This window comes from Macaca mulatta, chromosome X (assembly GCF_049350105.2).
Source record: "Macaca mulatta isolate MMU2019108-1 chromosome X, T2T-MMU8v2.0, whole genome shotgun sequence".
Classification (NCBI taxonomy): domain Eukaryota; kingdom Metazoa; phylum Chordata; class Mammalia; order Primates; family Cercopithecidae; genus Macaca; species Macaca mulatta.
In genome coordinates, this window is record NC_133426.1 from 48571370 (window position 1) to 48597162 (window position 25793).

Genomic DNA, 25793 nt, shown 5'->3' on the forward strand with positions numbered 1-25793 from the left:
TGAGCTCTCATAATTTTTCTTTGAGATCTAGTGTGGGGCCAGGCATGGTGGCTCACACTTGTAATCCCAGCACTCTGTGATATGGCAGGATGGCTTGAGGCCAGGAGTTCAGGAACAGTCTGGGCAACATAGCAAGACCCCATCTCTAGAAAAGAATTTTCTTTTTTTGAGACTGAGTCTTGCTCTGTTGCCCAGGCTGGAATGCAGTGGTGATCTCAGCTCACTGCAATCTTTGCCTCCTGGATTCAAGCAATTCTTCTACCTCAGCCTCCTGAGTAGCTGGGATTACAAGGCGCCCACCACCACACTTGGCTAATTTTTTTGTATTTTTAGTAGAGATGGGGTTTCACCATGTTGGCCAGGCTGGTCTCAAACCCCTGACCTCAGGTCGTCCACCCTCCTCAGCCTCCCAAAGTGCTGGGATTACAGGCATGAGCCACCGCGCCCGGCCAGAAAAGAATTTTTAAAAACCCCAGCTATTCAGGAAGCTGAGGCAGGAGGATCACTTGAGCCCAGGAGTTGTAGGCTGCAGTGAGTTATGATTGAGCCACTGCCCTCCAGCCTGGGCAACACAGTGAGACCCTAACAATCAATCAGTCAATCAACAAAATAAGAATCTGGCCAGGCACAGTGGCTCATGCCTGTAATCCCAGCACTTTGGGAGGCTGAGGCGGGCAGATCACCTCAGGTCAGGAGTTCGAGACCAGCCTGGCCAACATGGTGAAACCCGTCTCTACTAAAAATACAAAAATTAGCCAGGTGTGGTGGTGGGTGCCTATAATCTCAGCTACTCGGGAGGCTCAGGCAGGAGAATCCATTGAACCCAGGAGGGGGAGGTTGCAGTGAGCGGAGATTGCGCCACTGCGCTCCAGCCTAGGTGACAGAACGAGACTCCGTTTCAATAAATAAATTAATTAATTAATTTAATTTAATAAGAATCTTACAAGTCCGAGAGAGAGAGAGAGAGAGATAAAGCTTTTCCTCACAGTAAAATCCCAGGTATATGTGTAAAAGAAAAATCATTATTTGGCCACCATCAGAGTAGTTATTGCTTCAGGCAAGAACCACCAATGGATTTGCCCAGGTCAGGCGAGTGACCTGGAACCCCCCTCCCTTCCTTTCTTGACCTTGAGCTCTCATAATTTTTCTTCGAGATCTAGTGTGACTCTAACAATCAATCTAGTGAGTAAAAGTTTGATTTTAAAAAAAAATTGCAGAGTTACAGTCTCAAAGTATCTCCCAACAAGCTACTTATTAATTACAGAAGGGGACCATGCCTGTAATCCCAGCACTTTGGGAGGCCAATGCAGGAGGATTGCTTAAGCCCAGGAATCCAAGACCAGCCTGGGCAACATAGCGAGACTGTTTCCACAAAAAATTTAAAAATTAGCCGGACATGATGACTCACACCTGTAGTCCTTGAAGATTACATGAGCCCAGGAGTTCGAAGATGCAGTGAGCCATGATTGTATCAATGCCCTCAAGCTTGGGTGATAGGGCAAGACCCTGTCTCAAAAAAAAAAAAAAAAATTACAAAGGGAAAAATAGTAAATTTATACTGGTGAAAACTGGAAGACCACTTTAACCAAAAGATCAATGCTAACAATTTCGAGACTAACTGAACCCTCCTGCCTCCTGATAACGCTGAGAACACAGCGTCACTTCTGTGGAATTCCTGTCAAAAATGCAGATTTCAAATCTAATCATGAGGAGACATCAGATAAAACCAAATTGAAGGACATTCTTCCAAAGAACTGGTCTGTGCTCTCCCAAAACATCAAGATCATGAAAGTTAAGTGAAGATGGAGACATTGTTCCACATTGGAGGAGACTAAAAAAACCTGATAACAGAATGTATCTCGTGACCCTATGATTCCCTTTTCTTATACAAGGACACTATTGACATGCCCACCAGGGTGGCTAGAACCAAAAAGTCAGATAACAAGTATTTGTGAGGATGTGGAGCAATGGAAACCTCATACTATGCTGGTAGCAATGCTTAAAAAAAAAAAAGACAAAGTCCTTGCTCTTAGGAAATTCATACCGAAGTATTTAGTTAAAAGGGTGTCATATCTGCAACCACTAACAAATAATTCAGAAAAATCACTGTGTATCATTCAGAAAAATTTTATATACATACACATATATATGTGTATATATATATATAAATTACATCTGTACATATATGGAGAGAAAAAAACCAGAAGGACAGAGACAGAGAGAGAGTAAATATGTTATCATTATAAGGCTTGGCATTCTTATCAGTCCCATAAGTGAAAAATAGTATATCATTGTTGTTAATTTGCATCTCTTTAATTATGGAGAGCTCATTTAAAACACCCCAGAATCCACAACCCAGAACGACCACAGACATTTGTTGAGTGTCCACCCTCTACTAAGCTCCAGTGATAAAAATATGAAGCACAACATCTGGTAGATGTAAAATGGTATTATATCTCACTGTTGTTTTAATTTTACATTTCCCCGAGAAGTAAAGAGATTGGATTATCTTTTCATATATTATACATATTGACCATCTCTCAAGTTTCTTCTGCTGTGAATTACCTATTTGTACCCAATGTCTATTGCCAAGTGTATTGTTTGTCCTCTTCTGACTGATTTGTAGATGTTCATTATATATCCTAACATCTAGATCCTACTTCTTTGTGACACACGTCAAAAGCCTAGATGGAAACAGTCAAGTCTGCGAAGCCCAGGAGCACATGTGGTAAGAATCTTCCAGTTTTAAATGCCAGGTCTTGCATTTGAGGGAAGTATTTCTGGTAGGTGCTGTGGGTCATTGTTGACTCAACTTGAGTGGGTTTGACAACTGAGAAAAAAATTAAAATGAAATTTAATTCATAAAATGTACGTCCTGTATTCTGCTGTTAAGGAAAAGAATTGATATTTGTGTATCTGGTCTAAGCTATTATTCCTTATACATACATATTCTTACCGTATTAAATATTTTTTGTTTGTAATACATGAATACTAATTTATGAGCTAGAACTCCACTTAACTTCATGTTGAATAGAGAGAAAACATACATTTCTCTTCAATTACCATTGGTGTTTCCCAGCAAAAAACTGCCAACCCCACTCTTTTGTTTAACTGAAAAGGACACTGGAGACGGGTGAGTGAACATGACTTGCCCAGCTCCATACAGGCCATTGTTAATCTGATTAAATTCTGTTTCAGTTGGCTGCCCAGGTCAGGGTGGAGTCCAGCTTGACCTGGGCTTCCTTCTCCCTTCCATGTCACAGCTAAGCATGCAGTGCAGTAAGTGCCCAGTAAGTGCTCTTTTGGAAAAATAGGCCCTTCATCAGCCTAGGTACAAAGTGGAATGCCTAGAAATTGCAGCAGTAGGGTAGGTAGAAGGTGGGTGCTACATAAATCTTTAGTGTTGGTGCAGATAGAGATGCAGATGGGGCCAGTGTAAGTGCTTTCTTCTTTATTTATTTGTTTGTTTAGAGAAGGAATTTCGCTCTTGTTTGTTTGTTTATTTTGGAGAAGGAGTTTTGCTCTTGTCGCCCAGGCTGGAGTGCAATGGCGTGATCTCAGCTCACTGCAACCTCCACCTCCTGGGTTTAAGCGGTTCTTCTGCCTCAGCCTCCAGAGTAGCTGGGATTACAGGTGCCTGCCACCACGCCCAGCTAATCTTTTTGTATTTTTAGTAGAGACAGTGTTTCGCCATATTGGCCAGCCTGGTCTCGAACTCATGACCTCAGGTGATCCATCCACCTCGGCCTCCCAAAGTGCTGGGTTACAGGCGTGAGCCACCACTCCCAGTCTTTATTTATTTATTTATTTTGAGACGGAGTTTCGCTCTTGTAGCCCACAATGGTGCGATCTCGGCTCACTGCAACCTCCGCCTCCCGATTCTCCTGCCTTAGCCTCCAGAGTAGCTGGGATTACAAGCGTGCGCCACTACGCCAGGCTAATTTTTGTATTTTTAGTAGCGACGGGGTTTCACCATGTTGGCCAGGCTGGTCTCGAACTCCTGACCTCAAGCGATCCTCCTACCCTTGGCCTCCCAAAGTGCTGGGATTATAGGAGTGAGCCACCAAGCCTGGCCCTTAAGAGCTTTATAAATGCCCCCCCCCCCTTTTAAGTGCTCCATACTAGCCTCCCTCTAGTTCACAGAGAACATTTACTAGTCGCTGGGGTCACCTTCGAAGCAAAGAGTCTGCTGGGGAATTAAGCATGCAAATCACTTCTCAACGACGACAGGCCAAGTACTCACAGCTCGTCCCCAGGGGAAGCACAGGAGCCTAATTTGTGTTCCTAGGTGACACAGTCATTACTTATAAATGTTCCTGGCCGGCCGGTCCCAGGAGGTGGGGAGGGTTGGGAGTTACTTCGGTTCTTTCAAAGGTTGGAGAAGGAGAGATCTCGGTTTGTTTTCCCATCTGTGAAACAGGGACACCACGGTATTTAGAGGACTTGCGCGGGTGACTATTTCGGGGTGCAACGGCTTCCCTCCTCCCACCCCCATCCTTCCCTTCTCACTTCCAAGGCTTGGAAATTTGGAGATTCGGAAGTTTGTTCTTGGATGGCCAGAAATCCTCCAGATGCAAACGGTCTGGGGCTGGAACCGCCACAGGCCGGAAAGGTGCGGGCGTGAACGTCCTGCGCGCCGACGTCCCCCCGCGCCCGGCTCCCCTCAATCCTCCTGCTCCCCTCCTCCGCGTCCCCGTCCCCGCCCCCCTCCCGCTCTCCCATTGGCCGAGCCGGCGGCCGGGCCGCCCCGGGATTTAAAGGGCCCGCTCGCCGCGCCGCCCTGGGAGCCGCTGCTGGTCCCGGCCTTGCGGCCTGCGGGGGAGGCTGCCCGGAGGAGGCAGCGGCGGCGGCAGCGCGTCCTCGGTCCCCAGGACCACGGCTTCTTTCCTGCCAGGTAGGTCGCCAGTAGTGCGCACGCGGCTCCCCAGCTCCCATCCCTGAGCCGGCCTCCCCGGGTGGATCTGTAGCGCGAGCGCTAGGACCCCCTCCCCATCACCTTTCCGACTCTCCCTCCGGCTATGTCCTCTGCCACCACCTCCTTGCAGTCCCCAGACCTGGGCAGGACTTTGTTGGCGGCCTCTCGCCGGGTGGGGATGAGATGAGGCGCGCGGAGGATACAGGACAAACCCCCGCCCCGCGCCGCTGCATCCATACAAGGAGAGATGCACACGGCCCCCAAGTGTCACAGAATCCCCCTCTCTGCCCTCCACTCAGAGCGACTCTACCTTGGAAACCAGGGATTCCCCTTCCCGTCGCCCGCCCCATTTGATATATGGGCCTGAAATGTATGCCATCCCATCACCATCGGACTGGACTGTTCACAGCATTGGAGAGACAGAGGTCCTTCATTCACTCCAGGTCACAGGCTGTGCGTGTGCATGCCGAACACTCACATGCACACAGCTGGTGGCTCAGTCTGATGTACCTGACTTCTCACACCCTCCCCCAGTCCTCCAGTACGTGCCTTTACATGGGTTGGGCAGCCCCAAGCTGAAATGTGAGTGTCGGAGTCCATCCCTTAAGCGAGGTCTGCCCCACGGACACCCGCTCCCTCTGTGTCCCTGCTTTGACAGATCTATCCATCTGGCCATCCATCCGTGGGGGTCCGCAATGGCCACCTTCAGCCGCCAGGAATTTTTCCAGCAGCTACTGCAAGGCTGTCTCCTGCCTACTGCCCAGCAGGGCCTTGACCAGATCTGGCTGCTCCTTGCCATCTGCCTCGCCTGCCGCCTCCTCTGGAGGCTCGGTAAGTGCCTGCCATACGGTGCGCCACCATGCCAGGCCATATCAGACCTCCCACATTCATCCGTATCGAGCCACACCTTACCCTGCCACATCCTGCCAGGCCCCAGCATGTCCAAGCTGGGCCCCAACACGTTCAGCCCCACCACATCCCACTAGGCCAAACCCCATTCCACCATACTGCATCCTACTATGCCAGCCACACCATGCCACGCCACACCGAGCCACATCCTGCCATGCCAAGCCATGCCCTTCAGTATTCCTGGGTTCTGGGATTCCGGAAAGCTGAGATTCTTGGATCTTGGGATTCTGAAATGTCTACATCCCAAGGTTATAAGACATTGCCATGCTGATGTCACAGGGTTATGGAATCCCAAAGTACCGTGATTACAGGGTTTGGAGATTCTGACAATTTGAAATTCTCACATTCTAGACTTCTGAAATGTTGGCGTTTGTGGATTTCTATAATCAGGGCATGATGCATTTTCTGGATTCTAGGATTCTGAAATGTTTCCACAGTCATAGCAGGCCTGTATCTTAATGAAAGATTCCAAGTCCCCAAGATTCCTATAGGAGGCAGAGATTTCTGGAAATCTGAGATCCGAAGGTTCTACACTTTCTTTTTTCTTTTCTTTTTTTTTTTTTTAATGGATGTTCTATTTTTTCCCAGGTTTATTATTTTGAAATATTTCAAAGCTACTGAAATGTTGAAAAAATAGTACAATGAGCACCCACGTATGCACCACCAGATTCTCTGTCAACATCTTGCCACATTAGCTGGCTCTATCTATCTATCTATCTATCTATCTATCTATCCATCCATCTATCTATCTATCATCTTCCTGAATTGCTTGAATAACCTGCTGACATCATGACACTGTACTCAGTGTGTGGCCCCTGAGAACAAGGACATCATCCCCCACAAATACATCCTCCACTATCACCCCCCAAGACATTGAATCTGGATACAATAATGTTATCCTATATAAATTGATATCTGAATTTCTTCCAGGGTCCCCCAAATGCCCTTTACAGATGTTTCTTTTCTTTAAACCCAGGCCCTGCCACCCTCTCCAGCTCCCCAACACCTGCTTTGGCCCCTCCAATCCCACTACATTCCAGCCTGAAGGCCTTTGCCCTGGCTACGCCCTCTGCCCAGGTCATCCTCCCCTTCCTACCAGCCCACCAACCTTCTCTTTCTTGTTCTCCCTCTCTCCCTCCCTCCCTCCCTCCCTTCCTCCTTTCCTCCCTTCCTCCCACTCCCTCTCTCTCTCTTTCTCGTTCTTTCTCTCCCTTTCTTTCTCCCTTTCACCCAAAGGGTTGCCATCCTACCTGAAGCATGCAAGCACCGTGGCAGGCGGGTTCTTCAGCCTCTACCACTTCTTCCAGCTGCACATGGTTTGGGTCGTGCTGCTCAGCCTCCTGTGCTACCTCGTGCTGTTCCTCTGCCGACATTCCTCCCATCGAGGCGTCTTCCTCTCTGTCACCATCCTCATCTACCTACTCATGGGGTATGAGTGTGCATCCTTATCCTCACACTGTTGGCTGAAGTGCGTGGGCGGGTCCCCAGGCCCCTGATGAAGTTGTCCAAGACAGGGAGGGTGGTGAGATTCCCTGGAAAAACAAGGGAGTCTGGGAGAATCATTTGCCTATGAGGAGAAACAGAACAGGGAAGGTGTGGAGTGTCCCTGGAGAAGGGAATCTGGGAGATTTGTCCTTTCACAGGACTGTAAGGGACAGGTTGGGCATGGGCTCCCCCTGGAGGAGGAAGCCTGGGAGAATTTTTCTGCCATGAGACTCTTGTAGGATAGGAGGAGGCAGAACCCTCTGGGCACCTTGGTCCCCCCTTCCCCCATCCCCCGTGGTCTCAGAGGCCATGAGTGTCATGGGACCAAGACCAGCACCTTTTTCCTCAGTGAGATGCACATGGTAGACACCGTGACATGGCACAAGATGCGAGGTAGGTAGCCCTGCCCCTGCTCCTCTCACCTGCCCAACCCCCCTGCCCCACTCCGTGTCTCCTAACTGCCCCCACCCTGTGCCTTTCCTCCCCTGCTTTTACCTGCCCACCCCACTGCACATGCAGACCTCACATTACCCTTGGGTCCATGTCTCTTTCCACGGTGCATTTTCCCGAAGTCTGTCTGTCTCGTGTCATGTACGTGCCTGACTCTCTGGAGTAAGGACATCTATCTGTCCTGGGCTTCCTTGCCCACCTGCCTATCTGTCCCATGCCCACCTATCCATCCTTGTGCCCCCTTTTCCTACCACATCTCACCTGATGCACCTGCTCCCTGCCATGCTGATCTGCTCTCTGCCCATCCACTTGACCATGGGCACCATACATAGGGGCCCAGATGATTGTGGCCATGAAAGCGGTGTCTCTGGGTTTTGACCTGGACCGGGGCGAGGTGGGTGCGGTGCCCTCGCCGGTGGAGTTCATGGGCTACCTCTACTTCGTGGGCACCATCGTGTTCGGGCCCTGGATATCCTTCCACAGCTACCTACAAGCTGTCCAAGGCCGCCCACTGGTGAGGTCCTGAGTGGATGGGTGGGCAGGGACTGTGGGAGCCACCCTGGGGCAGCACTCATGGAGCCTTGATCCCTACAGAGCTGCCGATGGCTGCAGAAGGTGGCCCGGAGCCTGGCACTGGCCCTGCTGTGCCTTGTGCTGTCCACTTGCGTGGGCCCCTACCTCTTCCCGTACTTCATCCCCCTCGATGGTGACCGCCTCCTTCGCAAGTGAGCACAGCCTTTGAGGCCCCTGCCCAGCAATGAGGGGGTTGGGTAGGAACCCACGGTTTCCCCAGTTCTGAGCCTGTCTCTTAATGCTTCTTTCTGTCTTCTGTTACTACAGCAAGAAACGCAAAGCCAGGTAAATGAGGGCAGGTGTGAGGGCGCGTGGAGTGGGGCTGACGTGAGTGGGGGCAGAGCCCATGACCAATGGGTTCTGTGTGTCCAAGTGTGTCTGACCGTCAACTCCATGACTAGACAGAGACTGTGGCTGGCTGGCTGGCTGACCAAGCTTGGCTCTGTGACTCTCTATGACTGACACTCCAACACATACTATGTGTCTGGCTGTCCATCTGTTCAGCTGTCTCGCTGTTAGAAGCGAGTCACATAACTGTCATGGAGAGTGACAAGTATGTGTTCGTTGGGTGACTTTAACCTGTCAGTGACTCTGGCTAGGGATATGTATGGGTTGTTTGTCTATTGGCCACTGACCCCCAGAATGTAAGCCTGTGAGTGGCTGTCTGGCTGTACCGTCAATGATAGGGTGCGTGGCTGTCATTGGATAAGATAAATCTGTGATTTTTTGTAGCTTTGGCCAGGAGTGGATCTGACTGTGGCTTGTCATATGCCTGTCTGTGGAGTTCATGGGCTACCTCTGCCTGTGTGTCTGCCTTGCCTGATGGCTTGGTGTTGTCTAGCTGAGGGGTTGTACCCAACTCTGGTCTGTGCCAGCCTACAGGACTGACTGCCTCTGGTTTGAATATAGGGTTTGATCGGGCTCTTTGGTCGTATGGCCCCTGCCCCACTCCCTGACTGCTGTTTAGGTCTAATGCCAAATGAGTCTCCAAAAGGTCAAGTGACTTGACCAGTGTCACCCAGCTAAGCAGCCAGGCATGAATCCCAGGCCTAACTTCAGAACCTATACTTTTTCCAATGCAAGATGCTGCCTGTTTTTGACCATGTCTGATTGCAACTAGTAGGGGGTGTGTGTGTGTGCATAGCAGGGTGTTTGATGTTCTCTGTGCCCCGCTCAGGGATTTTTGGCTGTCCTATGGTCACTGAGTCAGGTTAGAGCACTGCAAGGCTGGGAGTCTGATATTTGTGTCTGGCTGTTAGAGGGTGCAGGTCTGTGAAGTCGGGCCTCTGATGGTGGCTGGCTTTGGCCGTCTGGCCATGTGAGCCTGCCACATTATAGGACATATTATAAGACATGCCATATTATAGGACAGCTCATGCATCCGTTTGAGCCACATAAGACTAACTGCCTGAGGGTGGATGTCTGTGTGTGACCATCATAGTTCACCTTTTTTGCGGTTACATTTCGTCTGTCTTGTCTGAACAATTCAGACCAGCCTCCAGGGCCTCTCTGACTCTCTTTTCTTTCTTCTCTGCTGCCTTCCTGACCCCTGGGGGCCCTAGGGGCACCATGGTAAGGTGAGTCTACAGAGCGGGGCCCAGGATGCTGACATGTGGTGGGGTATCATGTTGGGACCTGAACGTGATGCCTCTCACCCCTGCCCCTTTCTCCCCAGGTGGCTGCGAGCCTACGAGAGTGCTGTCTCCTTCCACTTCAGCAACTATTTTGTGGGCTTTCTGTCCGAGGCCACAGCCACGTTGGCGGGGGCTGGCTTTACCGAGAAGAAGGATCACCTGGAATGGTGGGAGGGCTTGGGGACCCCCTCTCCCACAGGGTGCTGCCTAGAGGAGCTGCAGGGAGGAGGGCGGGTGCTCCCAGGGAGGGAACAGCCAAGACAGAAGTGTGGTGGTCAGATGAGTTGAGATCCCAAATGGATGTGCATATCTCTTCTGCCAACAGGGACCTGACGGTGTCTAAGCCACTGAATGTGGAGCTGCCTCGGTCAATGGTGGAAGTTGTCACGAGCTGGAACCTGCCTATGTCTTATTGGCTAAATAACTGTGAGTCACCAAGTCACCACTCCAGCTATGTTGGTAATCCAGGCCCTTTCATACATTCATACAACATTTACTGAGCACCTTCCGTGTGCTAAGCACCCAAAATCCCTACACTTGTGGAGCTGCAGTTCTCCTGGGGGGCAGATGATACATAAGAGAAAAAAATACATAATAGCTCAGGTGTTGATAAGTGCTATGGTAAAAAAAAAAAAAAAAAAAAAAGATAAAGCAGGTAAAGGTGATCCAGGAGTGCTGGCAGGAGATAGGAGTGGGGAGGGTGGGGTATTGCAATTGTAAAAAATTAGCCAGGGCAAGTCTCCCCGAGGAGGTGACATTGGAGCAAAGACGCAAGGCAGGTGAGGGAGCAGGGAGTGCAGATATGTGGGGGAGGAATGTAGCAGATGCGGGAACAGCAGGTGCAAAGGTCCTGAGGTGGGAACTTGCTTGGTGCATGGGGAACAGCAAGAAAGCCAGCGGGGGCAGGAGCAGAGTGAGCCAGGGGCCAGTGGCAGGCAATGAGGTCAGGGAGGGCCTGGAGGGTCTCGTGGGCCACAGAGAGGACTTTGGCTTTTTCTTTGAGAGAGACGAGCGCCACGGCAGGGCTCCAAGCTGAGGAGGGCCTTGGGCTGACTCAGGTTGCAACAGGATCCCTCTGGCTGCTGTGAGGACAGACTGAGGGGAGGGGGCAAGGATGCAGCAGTGAGGAGGCCACTGCCATCACCAGGCCAGTGATGGTGGTGGCGGCAGTGGATGTGGAGAGGAGAGCTCAGATTGTGGCATATTCTGAAGGTGGAACTCACACGATTTGCTGAATTTGGATGTGGGAGTTTGGGGAGGGCAAATGAAGGGTAATTCCCAGGTTTTTGCCCTGAGGAACTGGAAGGGTAGAGTTGACATTGACTGAACTTGATGAGACTGGGAGGAGCAGGCTCGGGGGAAGATCAGGAGCTGGGCTTCGGGCATGTGAAGTTTGAGGCCATCTAAGGACTTTATCCTGGGGGCTCCAACAGGTTGTGGGTATTCTCATCCTGCCGATGGCCTTCCAGGAGGGGCTGGGGGACTCTCAGGAGAATTTTGTCCCACATCTCTTCCCCTCCAGATGTTTTCAAGAATGCTCTCCGCCTGGGGACCTTCTCAGCTGTCCTGGTCACCTATGCAGCCAGCGCCCTCCTACATGTGAGCAGGGTGGAGCAGAATCAGGGTGGAAGCTGGGTGGGGGTGGGTGGCAGGGCCTCTTCCTCACTCATTCCATTGTCCCCTGCACTCCCCCAGGGCTTCAGCTTCCACCTGGCTGCGGTCCTGCTATCCCTGGCTTTTATCACTTACGTGGAGCATGGTGAGTGCAGGGCCCAGCTCAGCCGATGGATAGAAGGTTGGTCGGGGGCTGGAGCCAGCCTCCCCTGAGGCTAACCTGACCCCCTTACCTCTCCCCACTGCCCCAGTCCTCCGGAAGCGCCTGGCTCGGATCCTCAGTGCCTGTGTCTTGTCAAAGCGGTGCCCGCCAGACTGTTCACACCAGCATCGCTTGGTGAGGGTTCAGCCTGGGCAACCTTGTGCCCAACACTCCGCATCAAAAATGTTCCTTCTGTCTCTACCTTGTATCTGTCTCAGGGTGCCCAACTTCTTCTTTTGGTGCCTGAGCCATCCCCATAACCTCTCCTCTATTCGCTAGCATCTGTTTCCCTAACAGGCATTTATCGAGCATCTGCTGTATACACACCTGGCATTTGTTTCCCCCAATGAACATCCGTTGAGTGCCTGTTGGTGCTCTAGGTGCTGGAGACATGGTGAACGAAACAGACCGAAGTCCCAGCACTATGGGACAAGCATTTTAACCCAGCAGACAGTAGATAAAAAATGAGTCAGTAAAGTCTAATAATAGTGTGTCAGATTGCAAGTAGTGCTAAGGAGAAAATGCGTAAGGAAAAGGTGATTCCTTTATGGGGGTGATTTCCATTTGAAATAGGGAGGTCAGAGAAGCCTCCCTGGTGAGGTGACGTTTGAGGCCTTTAACCGAAGGAGGTGAGAGAGGGAAACGTTCCAGGCAGAGGGACACCCAGTGGAAAGGCCCTGAGGTAGGAGAGGGCCTGGAATCTTTGAGAAATAGCAAGGCAGCCAGTGTGGCTTGAGCAGAGGTAGGGTGGGGAGGGGAGATGGGTGGGAGGCATGGGCTTGCTAGGTCATGGTGAGGATTTGGTTTGGTTTGGTTTTGTGTTTTTCATTCTGTTTGCAATAAGAAGTACAGACAACCTTATATTTGTCTCCCACCCGACTCCCGTTCATTACTATAAAGCCCCGACTCAAAGCCCTGCCACTCTTCCTCCTCTGCCTGGAGACTCGAAGCTCCCCAACCCAGGATGCCCTCACTGTGAACAGTACCCTCATCCTTGGATGCCTCTGTACTCCCATAGGAGGCTCCCTGAACCATCTCTTCCCTATCTCAGGGGGTACCCTGGGCATTCTCAGTCCTGGAACCCATTGTGCCCTGTGTGTCCCCTGGGCTCCCCCACGAAGGAGGAGGTGGGACACAGTGAGTAGGTCCAGTTGCCAAATATATCCATCTGTCCCCCACAGGGCCTGGGGGTGCGAGCCTTAAATTTGCTCTTTGGAGCCCTGGCCATCTTCCACCTGGCCTACCTGGGCTCCCTGTTTGATGTCGATGTGGACGACACCACAGAGGAGCAGGTGAGGTGGGGCCCTGGGCTGTGTGGTTAACCAAGGGTGGCGCTACCTGGCAGGGGGAAACCATGAGGACAAAGGCTGGGAAGCTGAAGCCTGAGCTCCTCAGACTGTGCTGCTTCGCCTGGGCAGCCAGTGCTCCTCGGTCCTTTCCCATAGTCCCTCTGCTTGAGTCACACTATTAGGTCTTTTATTTGGATGAAGTATGCAAAATATGTTTATTTATTTTACTTATAAAATTACTTTTAGGCTGGGCATGGTGGCTCACGCCTGTAATCCCAGCACTTTGGGAGGCCGTGGCAGACGGATTACTTGAGGTCAGGAGTTCAAGATCAGCCTGGCCAACCCTTTGAAACCCTGTCTCTACCAAAAATGTAAAAAATTAGCCAGGCGTGATGGTGCGCACCTGTAATTCCAGGTACTCGGGAGGCTGAGGCAGGATAATCACTTGAACCCAGGAGGCGGAGGTTGCAGTGAGCCCATGCCACTGCACTCCAGCCTGGGCAACAGAGCGAGACTCTGTCTCAAAAAAAAAAATTCATTTTATAGAGATGGAGTGGAAAATCCAGGTTTTACTTGTGTTAATTATTTCACTTCATTATCGTTTAGGTAGAATTTGCAAGACTTCTTATTTAATTTTTTTTTTTTTTGAGACAAGGTTTGTCACCAGGCTAAAGTGCAGTGGCGTGATCACAGCCCACTGCAGCCTCACATTCCTGGGCTCAAGCCATCCTTCTGCCTCAACCTCCTGAGTAGCTGGGACTACAGGTGCATGACACTAAGCCTGGTTAATGTTTTTTTAATTTTTTTGTGGAGACAGTGTCTCCCTATGTTGCCCAGGCTGGTCTTGAACTCCTAGGCTCAAGCAATCCCCCTGCCTCAATCTCCCAAAGTGTTAGGATAACAGGCATGAGCACCTTGTTTTATTTAATTAATATATATATATTATTATTATTATTATTTTAGATGGAGTCTTGCTCTTGTTGCCCAGGCTGGAGTGCAATGGTGCGATCTCGGCTCATTGCAACCTCCACCTCCTGGGTTCAAGCAATTCTCCTGCCTCAGACTCCTGAGTAGCTGGGATTACAGGCATGTGCCACCATGCTGGGCTAATTTTTGTACTTTTAATAGAGACGGGATTTTGTCATGTTGGCCAGGCTGGTTTTGAACTCCTGGCCTCAGGTGATCTGCCCGCCTCAGCCTCCCAAAGTGCGGGGATTACAGGCGTGAGCCACCGGCGCCCGGCCAAAAAATATGTATTTTATTTTACTTAGGTTGAGTGTACAAACCCTGGATTCTGCACTTTAAAAATTTTTCATTAAAATGTATGCACTATTTTTGTTCATGTTGAGTATGCAAATTCCAGATTTTACTCCTTTTTAAATTAAAAACGATTTAAAAATAACATTTATTCATATGGCTCTTGCAGAATCCAGGTTTTTGCTTCTCCTTTAGTTAGGTTTCAGTTGAAAACAAAACTTCATGTTTTTTGACATTAAAAAAGTTTTTAAATTCAGGTTAAGTGTGCAAAATCTGGGATTTGCTTTTTTTTTTTTTTTTTTTTTTTTTTTTTGAGACATGGTCTCACTCTGTCACTCAGGCACCCAGGCTGAAGTGCCTGGGTGAAGTGGCACAATCATAGCTCACTGCAGCCTCAAACTCCCAGACTCGAGCAATCCACCCATCTCAGCCTCCCAGGTAGCTGGGACTAGAGATGCATGACACCACACCTGGCTTTTTGCTTCTTTTTAAATAAAGTTTTTGTTTTGTTTTCATTAAAATATTTTTAAATAGTGAATGCCTATCACATGGTTCAAAAACCAAACAGTATTCAAGATATTCAGAGAAAAGACTTACTCCCACCCTCTGCCCGCTACCCTCTTACAGGTTACATGGTGAGACGGGGTTTCACCATGTTGGCCAGGCTGGTCTCAAACTCCTGACCTCAGGTAATCCACCCACCTTGACCTCCCAAAGTGCTGGGATTACAGGCATGAGCCACCGCACCAAGCCCACTTTTATCCTTTTATTAAAATATCTTTCCAAAATTTAAACATATCAAACAAATATAAAAATATATTTTAATTCTACCCCCTTGCCAGTTTTTACCCTAAAGATAACACACAAATGATACTGTTCTGCAATTTTTGAAAATCTTCCACATCAGAATATAGTGTCCTCATTCATTTTTTCCACTATGAGGAAGTGACACAGTTTAATTTTTCTCTTATTGGTGAACATCAGGTGATTTCTAGTCCTTTCCTATTGCAAGTGATGCTGCAGCAGGAACTCTGTACCCACGTGGATCCACACAGGTGCAGACAGATCTGTAGGATCTGTTCCTGATAGTCTCAATGGAGTAGTACTTTTGTGCTCTCCCACCAGCAATGCCTGAACGTGCCTGCTGCCCCACCAGTACAGAGTGCCTCTCAAGCTTCCTGGATATGTTTGCCACTTCAATAAAGAAGATGGCCGGGCGGGGTGGCTCATGCCTGTAATCCCAGCACTTTGGGACGCCCAGGCGGGCAGATCACTTGAGGTCAGGAGTTCGAGACCAGCCTGACCAACATGGTGAAACCCCATCTCTACTAAAAGTACAAAAATTAGCTGGGCATGGTGGTGCAGCATCTGTAATCCCAGCTACTCAGGAGGCTAAGGCAGGAGAATCGCTTCAACCCGGGAGGTAGAGGTTGCAGTGAGCTGAGATCGTGCCACTGTACTCCAGCCTGGGTGACAGAATGAGACCCTGTCTCAAAAAGAAACTAAATAAAATGAGGAAGATTATGAATGAGGCTGAGCATCTTTTCATATGTTTAAGAGCCATTTGTTTTTCCTTTACTGGAATGACCCATTATTTCACCTTCTCTGGCAATTTTTCTTTCCAAAAAATTGATTTTTAGGAGCTCTTTATATATTAGGGAGATAACAGGTCAGAGAATGGGATCACTTTGTTTTTAAAATGATTTTTAAAGAAGAAGACAAAAACTATATCTGGTCACCTTTCATATGTACCTAGGCCCTTCTGTGGGGCCTCACCTAGAGCATCACAGAAATGTCCTTGGGCAAAGGATGGGTTTTCCTGAGAACTTCTTTGTCCTTGTTAAGTGGGACCATCACCTCTTTCTCTCCCACAGGGCTATGGCATGGCATACACTGTCCACAAGTGGTCAGAGCTCAGCTGGGCCAGTCACTGGGTCACTTTTGGATGCTGGATCTTCTACCGTCTCATAGGCTGAGGCACATCTGTGGACCCTCATAACCCTCTTAAGACCCCTTTCAGGGTGCCACTGATGGGGGATGAGGGAAGGCCCTCTCTCTACTCCCTGACCCCCTCCATCCTTGACCCCCAACAACTCAACACACAAACACACACACAAATCACACCATTTCCATGCCTGTCAATCCCCACCCCACCACAAGGCGGGAAGGGGGTGGTCCCTGTTGGGGCCTAGGGGTGGGGGATGCTTGGGGAAACAGAGAGGGGGAGATCCAGGGCCTCCTCGCCTTCCTTCTTCCTTTTTATATACAATTTGTTATTGTCAAATAAAAGTAGGAAATATACAGTAGGCTTCTTCTTCACTGCTCAGAGGCGAATAGGAGTGAGTGAGGAAGGGGGCACAGCATGGATAAAGGTTTGGAAGCTGGAAACCATGAAGAGAGAGCAGACTGTGATTGGTTCATGGTTAGTTTATGATTGTTTGATTAGATGAAGAGCCTGAAGATGGCAAGATCCTGGTCCTGCTTGGTTTGATTAGGGCAGGGACAGATTGCATAGTTGGATGTGGGGGAGGCCTGATTGGCTGGAAAACTGAAGGATCCCCATTCTGATTGGTTGCTCTGAGTGGGACACAGAGGAGAGAAAGCAAGAGAGATGAAGGGTTGGTGCCTATTTGTCCTTAGGACTGAGGGTTGTGGGTTCTAATTGGATGGGAGGTCTGGGATGGGTCTGGATTCTGATTGATTGCTCCATCTGGGGACCCACTAGTGGTTAGGCGTTTGATTGGCTTTTTAGAACTGGCACACGGAGATTGAGGGTCTTCATGCCAATTGGTCAGTAGGACTGAGAGGCCTGGGTTCTGATTCATTCTTCTGACCTGAGGTCGGGAGAAGAGAGAATGACCGCTGCTATTAGGACTGAGGAGTTCTGAGCACTGAAGAGCTGGGGAGGGGGTGGTTGCAGTGTATAGCATGTGATCTTCCTGTAACAGTTTCTTTGCATCATGCTGAGGGTTACTCTACTTAGAAAAGGGCGGAGGTGAAAGGATGCAACGCAACGCTAATTTCACCAGCGGAAGAAGAGGATACACACCTTAATGAGTCCCTGTTTTGATCGACTGATAAGGGAATGAGGAAATTGAAGCCAGGACTCGAAGCAAAGTGGCTACGGATCCAAAACGCCCACTAACCTTGGCCCGCCCCAGTCTCCACCCCAAACCTGACTCAGGTGAAAATGGCGCCACGCGTGGGGGCGGGGCCAGCGGCACACAGAGAGTGCCCATTGGTTGGGAGCGGCATGGGCCGTCTTCTTCGCTTCACCATTGGCCCGCTCCGTCAGGCAAGAGAACCCAAGAGGGGATGAGCCCGAACTGGGGAAGTGACAGAGCGCGAGAGCCAGCCTAGAGAGGTCCCGGAGCCCGTGTCGGAGGCCGCTGCCATCGCGCGGCTGGGTGAGTGCCCTCCACCCGGCCCCCTGCTCCCTCCCCTAGCTCTCCCCGGCTACGCGGCCAGCCCTTGGCGTGCCAGCGCGAGACCGTTTGCCACCCTCCCCACCCCCCCACCGCCCTCTGGCGCCTGAGCTAGACCCCCAGCTACCGCACGGTTGTCCGGACGACAGAAGATCCGCCTTCTCATTGGGCAGCGGGATTGGAGGGTTCTGGTTCGGGCTTTGTGTTCCGTTCTAGCGCTGCACGCCAGACACCGCCCTTTCCAAATCCGTCTCTTCCGTGCAGGTTGACGGCGTTGCATGCTCTCGCGGGGAGGCTCTGGCTTTCCAAACGCTGGCACCGAGGGTTGTAGCTCTGATTCGTTTTCTTTCCTCTGTCCCCCAGCCTCAGTTTTCAGAACTGCGTCGGGGAGGGAATAGCTTTTTGTTGAACGGTGCAAGACGCTGACCTGTGCAACGGGACCTCGCCTGGTTCCTGTGTCTCTTACCAAACCGTGACCCCGGAGCACAGGACTGGGTTTGGTGGTCGTGAGCAGTTTGTGACCCTTGAATGAAGACACCAGGACTGGTCCTGTATATCCCTCGCCAGACTGACCAGGGAGAGCTGGGATCAGGTGTTGTTCCCATGTGCCTCCCACCAGACTTTGACCCCTGAGGGCTGAGACCAGGACTGTTTCTACCACATCATAATATGGCTCCTAGAGGGCTGGAACAAGCTTTCAGTCTTTCTGTGGCCTTATATTTCAGTTACGTTCTTTTTCTTTTCTTTTTTATTTTGATACAGAGTCTTGCTCTGTCGCCCAGGCTGGAGTGCAGTGGCCTGATCTCGGCTCACTGCAACCTCCGCCTCCCAGGTTCAAGCGATTCTCCTGCCTCAGCCTCCTGAATAGCTGTAACTACAGGCACACGCCACCACACCCGGCTAATTTTTGTATTTTTAGTAGAGATGGGGTTTCGCCATGTTGCCCAGGCTGGTCTTGAACTCCTGAGCTCCAGTGAGCCACTCGTCTTGGCCTCCCAAAGTGCTGTGATTACAGGCGTGAGCCACCACGCCGGGCCTTCTTTTTTAGAGGCAGAGTCTCAGGCTGGAGTGCAGTGATGTGGTCACTGCTCACTCCAGCCTTGAAGTCCTGGGCTCAAAGCGATCCTGCCTCAGCCTACCTACTAGCTGGGACTACAGGCGTTTGTCACCACACCCGACTGATTTTATTTTTTTAGAGAGAAGAGTTACGCTAAGTTGCCCAGGCTGGACTTGAATTCCTGGCTTCAGGTGCTGCTCCTGCATCAGCCTCCCAAAACACTGGAATTACCAGCCACAGTGCCTGGCCTTTAGTCATGGTCTTAAAACAAAATGTAGGCCGGGCGCGGTGGCTCACACCTGTAATCCCAGCACTTTGGAAGGCCCAGGCGGGTGGATCACGAGATCAAGAGATTGAGACCATCCTGGCTAACACGGTGAAACCCCGTCTCTACTAAAAATACAAAAAAATTAGCCAGGCGTGGTGGCAGGCACCTGTAGTCCCAGCTACTCGGGAGGCTGAGGCAGGAGAATCGTTTGAACCCGGGAGGCAGAGGTTGCAGTGAGCCGAGGTTGTACCACTACACTCCAGCCTGGGAGACAGAGCAAGACTCCATCTGAAAACAAAACAAAACAAAACGGAATGTAATTAGAAGTGTTACAGTCCTGTCTGTTAACTGGTAAATTCGATCCATTTACATTTCTTATGATAGTAAACTATTTGAATTAGATTTTATTATCTCATTCTGTGCTTTCTATTTGTCCAGGTGTTTCTGTTCCCTGTTTTTTTTTTTTTTTTTTTTCCTTCAACTTCCTGCCTATCCACATGCAGCCATCAGCCCACAAAGACATGACTACCAATGCGGGCCCTTTGCACCCATACTGGCCTCAGCACCTAAGACTGGACAACTTTGTACCTAATGACCACCCCACCTGGCATATACTGGCTGGCCTCTTCTCTGTCACAGGGGTCTTAGTCGTGACCACATGGCTGTTGTCGGGTCGTGCTGCGGTTGTCCCACTGGGGACTTGGCGGCGACTGTCCCTGTGCTGGTTTGCAGTGTGTGGGTTCATTCACCTGGTGATCGAGGGCTGGTTCATTCTCTACTATGAGGACCTGCTTGGAGACCAAGCCTTCTTATCTCAACTCTGTGAGTCCTGAGTTTTTTCATGTGCTGTGGGATGGGATTTGCTGGGCAGGGATTGGCTTGCATGTTTACCTATCCACCTATTCTTCTTCCATTGATTTATTTTAAATTTTTATTTAACCTTTTAAACAATTTTTTTTTTTTTTTTTTTTTTTTTTTGAGAGGGAGTCTGGCTCTGTCGCCCAGGCTGGAGTGCAGTGGCCGGATCTCAGCTCACTGCAAGCTCCGCCTCCCGGGTTTACGCCATTCTCCTGCCTCAGCCTCCCGAGTAGCTGGGACTACAGGCGCCCGCCACCTCGCCCGGCTAGTTTTTTTTTTGTATTTTTTAGTAGAGATGGGGTTTCACCATGTTAGCCAGGATGGTCTTGATCTCCTGACCTCGTGATCCGCCTGTCTCGGCCTCCCAAAGTGCTGGGATTACAGGCTTGAGCCACCGCGCCCGGCCTAAACAATTTATTATAGGCTGGGCACGGTGGCTCACGCTTATAATCCCAGCACTTTGGGAGGCCGAGGCGGGCGGATCACTTGAGGTCAGGAATTTGAGACCAGCCTGGTCAACATGGCAAAACCCCATCTCTATTAAAAATACAAAAATTAGCCAGGCACGGTGGCTCACGCCTGTAATCCCAGCACTTTGGGAGGCCGAGGCAGGCAGATCACGAGGTCAGGAGTTCAAGACCAGCCAGGCCAAGATGGTGAACCCCATCTCTACTAAAAATACAAAAATTAGCCGGGTGTGGTGGCACACGCCTGTAGTCCCAGCTACTTGGGAGGCTGAATCAGGAGAATTGCTTGAACCTGGGAGGCAGAGGTTGCAGTGAGCCAAGACCATGCCATTGCACTCCAGCCTGGGCAACAGAGTGAGACTTTGTCTTAAAAAAAAAAAAATTATTATGTATTCTTGTATTCTTCTTCTTTTTTTTTTTTGCCCTTCTCCTCCAAAACTGGTAGATAACTTATTTTTGAGACAAGGTCTTGCTGTGTTGCCCAGGCTGGAGTGCAGTGGCATGATGATTTCTCACTGCAGCCTCTAACTCCTGGGCTCAAGCAATTGTCTTGCCTCAGCCTCTGCAGTAGCTGGGACTATACTATAAGTGCACACCTCTATGCCTGGCTAATATTTTCACTTTTTTGTAGAGACGGGGTCTTGTTATGTTGCTCAGGCTGTTCTTTAACTCCTGGGCTCAAGCAATCCTTCCACCTCAGCCTCCCAACATTCTGGGATGACAGGTGCGCACCACTGTGCCCAGCATTATTTAACTTTTTTGTTGCATATATATTCACATGGGTCAAAAAAACATTTAAAGAGATTTGCAGTGAAAATCTGCTTTCTATCCACCAAGTGTCCCCAAATACTGTTAGGCACTGTTGATAGTTGTTTATGTTTCTTTTCAGTTTATTTATACACATAAGTCTCAATTTGCTCAATTGTAAAAGGGGGATAATAGTAATATATGTAAGGTACTTAGAACAGTATTTGGCAAACAGTGGTTGCCATGTAACTGTTCACTATTATTATTATTATCATTATTTGCACTTTCCCCATTTTACACAAATGGTAACGTGCTATATATACGTCTTTTTTTTTTTTTGAAACAGAGTCTCGCTCTGTCGCCCAGGCTGGAGTGCAGTGGTGCACTCTCTGCTCACTGCAAGCTCTGACTCCTGGGTTCATGCCATTCTCCTGCCTCAGCCTCCCAAGTAGCTGGGACTACAGGCGCACACCACCATGCCCAGCTAATTTTTTGTATTTTTAGTAAAGACGGGGTTTCACCACATTAGCCAGGGTGGTCTCCATCGTCCTGACCTCATGATCCGCCCGCCTTGGCCTCCCGAAGTGTTGGGATTACAGGCATGAGCCACTGCGCCCAGCCATGTGCTATATATACTTCTAATCTTTTCTCTTTTTCTTTCTTTCCTTACAAGAAAACCAAAGAAGCCATTTTCTTTTTTGAGACGGGGTCTTGTTCTGTCACCCAGGCTAGAGTGCAGTGGCATGATTATAGCTCACTGCAGCCTTGAACTCCTGGGCAGTCAAGCAATGCTCCTGCCTCAGCCTCCCTAGTAGCGGGGATTATAGGTATGTGTTACCCCACCAAGTTATTTTTTTTAACAACTTTTTTTTTAAGAGACGGGGTCTCACTTTGTTGCCCAGGCTGTTCTCCAACTCCTGGCATCAAGTGATCTGCCCACCTCAGCCTCCCAAAGTGCTGGGATTACAAGCGTGAGCCACCACACCCGGCTGCTTTTTTCAATGAGGTCACTCCTCATGATTTCATAAAGAACTTTTGAAGCATGGACATTATACAGTTACTTGACTTGTCTGGTATTGATGGGCATTTTCCCTCAATCTTCTGCCATTATAAACAAGGCTGGGTGCAGTGGCTCATGCCTGTAATCCCAGCACTTTGGGAGGCAAAGGCGGGCAGATCGCCTGAAGTCAGGAGTTTGAGACCAGCCTGGCCAACATAGTGAAATCCCATCTCCACTAAAAATCCAAAAATTAGCCCAGCATGGTGGCAGGTGCCTGTAATCCCAGCTACTCAGGATGCTGAGGCAGGAGAATTGCTTGGACCCAGGAGGTGGAGGTTGTGGTGAGCTGAGATCGCGCCACTGCACTCTAGCCTGGGCGACATGTGAGACTCCATCTCAAAAAAAAAAAAAAAAAAAAGATTACAGGCATGAGCCACTGCACCTGGCTGGTCAGATGTTTCTTAAATTTCAATCATTCCAGTAGATGTGAGTGCTATCTCATTATGGTTTTAATTTGCTTTTCCTTAGTGACTAATGGAAGTTTGAACATCTTTCATATACTTATTGGCCATTTAGAAATTCTCTTTGTGAAGAACCTATTCAAGTCTTCTGCCTGTTTTTATATTGGATGGTCTTTTTCTTTCTTTTTTTTTTTTTTTTTTTTCTGAGACAGGGTCTCACCCTGTTGTCCAGGCTGAGCACCATGGTGCTATCATAGCTCACTGCAGCCTTAACCTCCTGGGCTCAAGACATCCTCCCACTGCAGCCTGGGACTGTAGGCACGTGCCACCACGTCCAGCTAATTTTTGTATGTTTTGTAGAGATGGGGGTCTCACTATATTGTTCAGACTGGTCTTGAACTCCTTAATGCAAGCCATCTTCCCGCCTCAGCCTCCCAAAGTGTTGGGATTACAGACGTGAGCCATTGCACCCGGCAGTCTTTTTCTTACTGATTCTCTGCTCACTCTTTTATTCACTCCTCTGTTCACCTACATTCTCTCTCTCTCATTGGCTACTTCACTCACTCCATTATCTACACTTGCCTCCTTTTATGCCACACACATTTCTTGAGTACCAATCACAGCCACACTGTTTTGTGTCAGGCTTTACACATATTACCTTGTTTTAGATAAATAAACCACTAGAATCCAAACAGTTACCCCATTTCACAGATGAGGAAGCAGACGCATGGGAAGGTTATGAAGTCTGTCTTCTTGCAGGGACCCCCAGCTGTCACAAATGTGTGTTCCTTTCCCTGCCTTTATTCTTCATGTCTCTCTCTTCTTTTCTTCAGGGAAAGAGTATGCCAAGGGAGACAGCCGATACATCCTGTAAGTGTTTGCCTCTGTCAGTGGAGACTGGCATTGGTTTTGGTGGGTGGTAAGTTACCCTAATGGGGTAACCTGTAGGAAGAGCAAGCCGATGCCAGTGTCCCCTCATGCTTTCTCCTGCAGGGCTGACAACTTCACAGTGTGCATGGAAACCATCACAGCTTGCTTGTGGGGACCACTCAGCCTGTGGGTGGTGATCGCCTTTCTCCGCCAGCATCCTCTCCGCTTCGTTCTACAGCTTGTGGTCTCTGTGGGTAAGGAGAGGGCACTAGAGGGGCACTGGGCACTAGAGGGGTTGATGGGAATCCACAGACACAGGTGCATCCCTGTGGGTAGGATCTCAATGGTGCCCTTCCAGGGGTGAGTCAGACTGAATGACAAACCTCCTGAGGCTCTGGAACAGCCATGCCCTTCTCTGAGCCTGTACTCTCAGGTGGGGAGGGTTCATTTTTCTTCCTCCTCCTCCTTCTCCATCACAGAGTCTCTTGTGAAGGTTACATGAGGTGGCCCAGGGTGGTAAGAAGCACCTGGAACCTCCAGGATCAGGACTCTGAGATCCCTTCATGTAAGATTCAGTCATCTTTTTTTAAAATAGGGTCTGGCTCTGTCACCCAGGCCAGAGTGCTATGGGCTCACTGCAACTTCCACCTCCCAGGCTCAAGCGATCTTCCTGCCTCAGTCTCCTGAGTAGCTGGGACTACAGGCATGTGCCACCGTGCCTGGCTAATTTTTGTATTTTTAGTAGAGATGGGGTTTTGCCATGTTGCCCAGGCTGGTCTCAAGCTCCTGAGCTCAAGCAATCCTCCTGGCTTGGCCTCCCTAAGTACTGGGATTACAGGCGTGTGCCACTGTTCCCAGCCTCAGTCATCTTGTGTTATTAAATTGTTAGCTTTCTTTAGTTCTAGAGATAGGAGTTATCTTTAGTCCCAGAATCCTAAGCTGTCTTGGATTCGAGGATTTTGAACTTCCTTAAATCTGAAGGTGTGAGCTTTCCTGAGTTCTGAAATTCTTAGCTCTCTGGTGTCTGGAATCTCACTTTTCTGATTTCTCGGATTTTCAGCTCTATGATTTCAGAATACTTAACTCTGAGACCTTGAATGATGACTTGGAAAGTGCCTTGGAATAGAGAATTGGGGAAACTGTTACCTTCCTCACTGGGGCTTCTCTTTCCCCTCCTGCCGCCCACAGGCCAGATCTATGGGGATGTGCTCTACTTCCTGACGGAGCACCGTGATGGATTCCAGCACGGGGAGCTGGGCCACCCTCTCTACTTCTGGTTTTACTTTGTCTTCATGAATGCCCTGTGGCTGGTGCTGCCTGGAGTCCTTGTGCTTGATGCTGTGAAGCACCTCACTCATGCCCAGAGCATGCTGGATGCCAAGGCCACAAAAGCCAAGAGCAAGAAGAACTGAGGAGTGGTGGACCGGGCTCGAACACTGGCCGAGGAGGAGCTCTCCGCCTGCCAGAAGAGTCTAGTCCTGCTCCCACAGTTTGGAGGGACAAAGTTAATTGATCTTTCACACTCAGGCTCATGGGTGGGCACAAGAAGGGGAATAAAGGGGCTGTTTGAAGGCACTGCTGGGAGTCATTAGGACACAGATACAAGAGAAGCCAGGAGGTCTATGATGGTGACAATTTTTAAAATCAGGAAATAAAAGACCTTGACTCTTAACACTGAGAGATCCTTAATTACTAACCCCAGAGATGCCCTATGACTGACCCCACAGATCCCACCATCATTCACTTATTCCAGACCCCCATCAGCATCATATAGACCTCCCATCTCTGACCTCACAAACCCCTATCACTGACCCTCCTCCCAGACCCCATAACTCACCACACAGACCCTATCACTGGCCCCACAGTCCCCTTGTCTTAACTCAAGCTACCATAACAAAATGCCACAGACTAGGCTTAAACCACAGAAATTTATTTTCTCATAGTTCTGGAGTCCAAGATCAAGGTGTCAGCAAGTTTGACTTCTCCTGAGGCCCCTGTCCATAGCTTACAGGTGGCCACCTTCTCACTGTGTCCTCACATGGTCTCTATGAACTAGCATCCCTGGTGTCTCTGTGTGTCCAAATTTCCTTTATTTATTTTTTTATTTTATTTATTTATTTATTTTTTTGAGACAGAGCCTAACTCTGTGCCAGGCTGGAGTGCAGTGGTGTGATCATGGTTCACTGCAACCTCTACCTCCCAGGCTCCAGCGATCCTCCTGCCTCAGCCTCCTAAGTAGCTGGGACTACAGGTGTGCAGTACCAAACACGGCTATTTTTTTTTTATAGCAACGGAGTCTCACTATGTTGCCC

At 49.6% G+C, this 25793-nt stretch overlaps 2 protein-coding genes and 1 long non-coding RNA gene across 25 annotated transcripts; 2 read left to right on the top strand and 1 right to left on the bottom strand.

Annotated features, from left to right (window-relative positions):
• Window positions 1-4756: 4756 nt before the first annotated feature.
• PORCN (porcupine O-acyltransferase) lies at window positions 4757-16629 on the top strand. 15 transcript variants are annotated; one of them, XM_015127358.3, is made up of 16 exons: window positions 4757-4894; window positions 5215-5456; window positions 5574-5746; window positions 7061-7253; window positions 7659-7702; window positions 8092-8273; window positions 8354-8484; window positions 8600-8617; window positions 9895-9909; window positions 10008-10133; window positions 10292-10392; window positions 11489-11565; window positions 11662-11725; window positions 11832-11917; window positions 12964-13074; window positions 16203-16629. In XM_015127358.3, the coding sequence occupies exons 2-16, from the start codon at window positions 5284-5286 to the stop codon at window positions 16302-16304; spliced, it is 1596 nt and encodes a 531-aa protein (XP_014982844.1). In that variant the 5' UTR covers window positions 4757-4894; window positions 5215-5283; the 3' UTR covers window positions 16305-16629. The 15 variants fall into 15 exon arrangements, with proteins under 15 accessions (XP_014982844.1, XP_077844806.1, XP_077844804.1 ...); XM_077988680.1 differs by having other exon boundaries at window positions 7132-7253; XM_077988678.1 differs by lacking the exon at window positions 9895-9909.
• Window positions 14608-17735, bottom strand: LOC144338593 (uncharacterized). Its single transcript, XR_013412839.1, has 2 exons — window positions 15784-17735; window positions 14608-14714 (listed from the first exon to the last, which is right to left on the bottom strand). It is a non-coding gene; the product is annotated as an uncharacterized LOC144338593 (long non-coding RNA).
• Window positions 17662-25153, top strand: EBP (EBP cholestenol delta-isomerase). 9 transcript variants are annotated; one of them, XM_077988694.1, is made up of 6 exons: window positions 17662-17735; window positions 18117-18585; window positions 19278-19900; window positions 23445-23481; window positions 23605-23735; window positions 24670-25153. In XM_077988694.1, the coding sequence occupies exons 3-6, from the start codon at window positions 19576-19578 to the stop codon at window positions 24891-24893; spliced, it is 717 nt and encodes a 238-aa protein (XP_077844820.1). In that variant the 5' UTR covers window positions 17662-17735; window positions 18117-18585; window positions 19278-19575; the 3' UTR covers window positions 24894-25153. The 9 variants fall into 9 exon arrangements, with proteins under 9 accessions (XP_077844820.1, XP_077844819.1, XP_077844822.1 ...); XM_077988693.1 differs by having other exon boundaries at window positions 18117-18546; window positions 19313-19900; XM_077988696.1 differs by having other exon boundaries at window positions 18117-18541; window positions 19304-19900.
• Window positions 25154-25793: the final 640 nt, after the last annotated feature.

Bases quoted from the DNA above. Each gene is read 5' to 3' on its own strand.
- EBP (XM_015127363.3), top strand. From the start codon at position 18,282: ATGAAGACACCAGGACTGGTCCTGTATATCCCTCGCCAGACTGACCAG. The intron at 18,346-19,516 runs GTGTTGTTCCCA...CTATTTGTCCAG, and splicing joins CCAGGGAGAGCTGGGATCAG to GTGTTTCTGTTCCCTGTTTT. The intron at 23,482-23,604 runs GTAAGTGTTTGC...TTTCTCCTGCAG, and splicing joins GGAGACAGCCGATACATCCT to GGCTGACAACTTCACAGTGT.
- PORCN (XM_077988677.1), top strand. From the start codon at position 5,284: ATGTATGCCATCCCATCACCATCGGACTGGACTGTTCACAGCATTGGA. The intron at 10,134-10,291 runs GTGGGAGGGCTT...TTCTGCCAACAG, and splicing joins AAGAAGGATCACCTGGAATG to GGACCTGACGGTGTCTAAGC. The intron at 10,393-11,488 runs GTGAGTCACCAA...CTTCCCCTCCAG, and splicing joins GTCTTATTGGCTAAATAACT to ATGTTTTCAAGAATGCTCTC.